The 1,689-nt window shown below is 48.3% G+C and overlaps 1 protein-coding gene across 1 annotated transcript; it reads left to right on the plus strand.

Moving 5' to 3' along the window:
- Window positions 1-536: 536 nt before the first annotated feature.
- Window positions 537-1,195, plus strand: CABS01_17014 (uncharacterized protein; the record flags this gene model as incomplete). The annotated part of the gene is made up of 2 exons (XM_060550342.1): window positions 537-1,113; window positions 1,176-1,195. The coding sequence occupies 2 exons, from the start codon at window positions 537-539 to the stop codon at window positions 1,193-1,195; spliced, it is 597 nt and encodes a 198-aa protein (XP_060399471.1).
- Window positions 1,196-1,689: the final 494 nt, after the last annotated feature.

Raw genomic sequence — 1,689 nt, forward strand, 5'->3', positions numbered from 1 at the left:
CGCCTGACCAGACTTTCCAACAAGCTGCCTTACCTTCCCTGAGCCCCAAGAACCCATCGGAAGGAGCGTCCGGAAGAGTATTGTCACACCCGAACGCCGAAATCTCGTCTTCAGCTGTCCGCCATTGTTCTTGCCCGTTAAGGAAATATTTGCATCTACCGATCCCTTCGTCGGTATCACTATCTCATCGCTCGTCTCAGCAACAGATCTCCTGCGAGTCAAGTTTGTCTCCTTCAAAACTCTCTTTTATCTTGAATCGGCGCCGAGGGTGTTGAAGATTTAACGAAGAAGCCAGGTCAGAGGAGACTCTCTCGAATACGATCTCCATGCCTATTCTCCTCCCTCACAAGCGGCGGTTAGAATGCGAAGATTGTGGCAAACGTTTCAAGCAACGACAAGAACTCACGAGACATACCAAAACACACAATGTAGTGGTTCCGTTTGGATGCAAATTGTGTCTGAAACGCTTTAAGAAACAAGGGTACCTCATCCGCCATATCCGCACGCATGATATTGAGCGTCGTTTGACAGACAAGATGTGTTTGGAACGCTACGCGCGAAAAGATGTCCTCGATCCTCCCAAAATGATCCATACTGCGAACAAACCCTACGAATGCAAATACTGTGATTTCCGCTCCCGTTACCGAGGCAGTCGCAATAAGCATGAAGAAACTCAGCACTTCACTCTTCAGTCAGCTGCTGATAGAGACTCTGAGGTACTTGGCTCCCTTGATCTCCGCCCTCAGCGACTGGCATACGCTAATTCAAACAGTCCTCGGAAAAAGTCCAGCTCAATCCCGAATGATGTCGCCCTACGGAAAACACTCAACAACTCTAATCCGATAGACGCCTCTGCGTGCAATCCTGGAAGTGCGATCGCTCAATACGACCTCTCAATATACCAGGAGGAGTATCAGAGGAGCGGTCAAAGAACGACCTTCAGTAACACCTATGGAATTCGCGAGCAGCCGAGTTCCGCTTGTACACGCGTTTCTGCACAGGACCAGCACCACCTTCCAAGTATTCATAAAAAGGGACTCATGGAGTGCAGAATGCGTGAGGCTGCATACCCACGCGACCACAACATAAATCCCCTGCAGGGGTTTGCCGTTGGTGAGCCAGAAGGGTTGCAGCACTTTCATTATGGGAATCTCTTCAGCTAACTGGGCTACTAGAAGCTGGCGCGTATTGGTAACGAATCACCAGTGGTTAAGGCGAATGAATCGAGGCATTCAATTGGTACTATTTGATCTCAGTAGTCGTGGAGTTGGTGGGTGTTCTGGTCGGTTTGCAAACGGTACAAGCCCGCAACATGAGATAGGCATCCAAAGAAAGTGTACGTTTTTCAAATATTAACATCTTGCCATAAACTTTGTTTCTCAAACTCTTCCGCCACCTTTCGTGGCATTCAATGTATTAATTAAGATGCTGAGCTGAATCAGCTCATGCAAATCGACGTTGTCGGCCACGGTTGGAAGAAACATCGCTCACTCCCAGATCAGGCCAGGGTCACTTCAGAAGAACGCAATTGCCGAGCACGTTAAAAGAATGTAGGCTGATGTAAGTGTGTGAAGACCGATTGAGTTGGATGGAACTGAAGGCAGGAAAGCAACTGGATTGCCTAGTCACCTTGAAGAGTAGTATAAACCTTGAACAGTCTCAGTTCATAGATGTGCTATCTCGATCCGG

Source organism: Colletotrichum abscissum, assembly GCF_030869225.1.
Source record: "Colletotrichum abscissum strain IMI 504890 chromosome Unknown Scaffold_256.1, whole genome shotgun sequence".
Taxonomy (NCBI): Eukaryota; Fungi; Ascomycota; class Sordariomycetes; order Glomerellales; family Glomerellaceae; genus Colletotrichum; species Colletotrichum abscissum.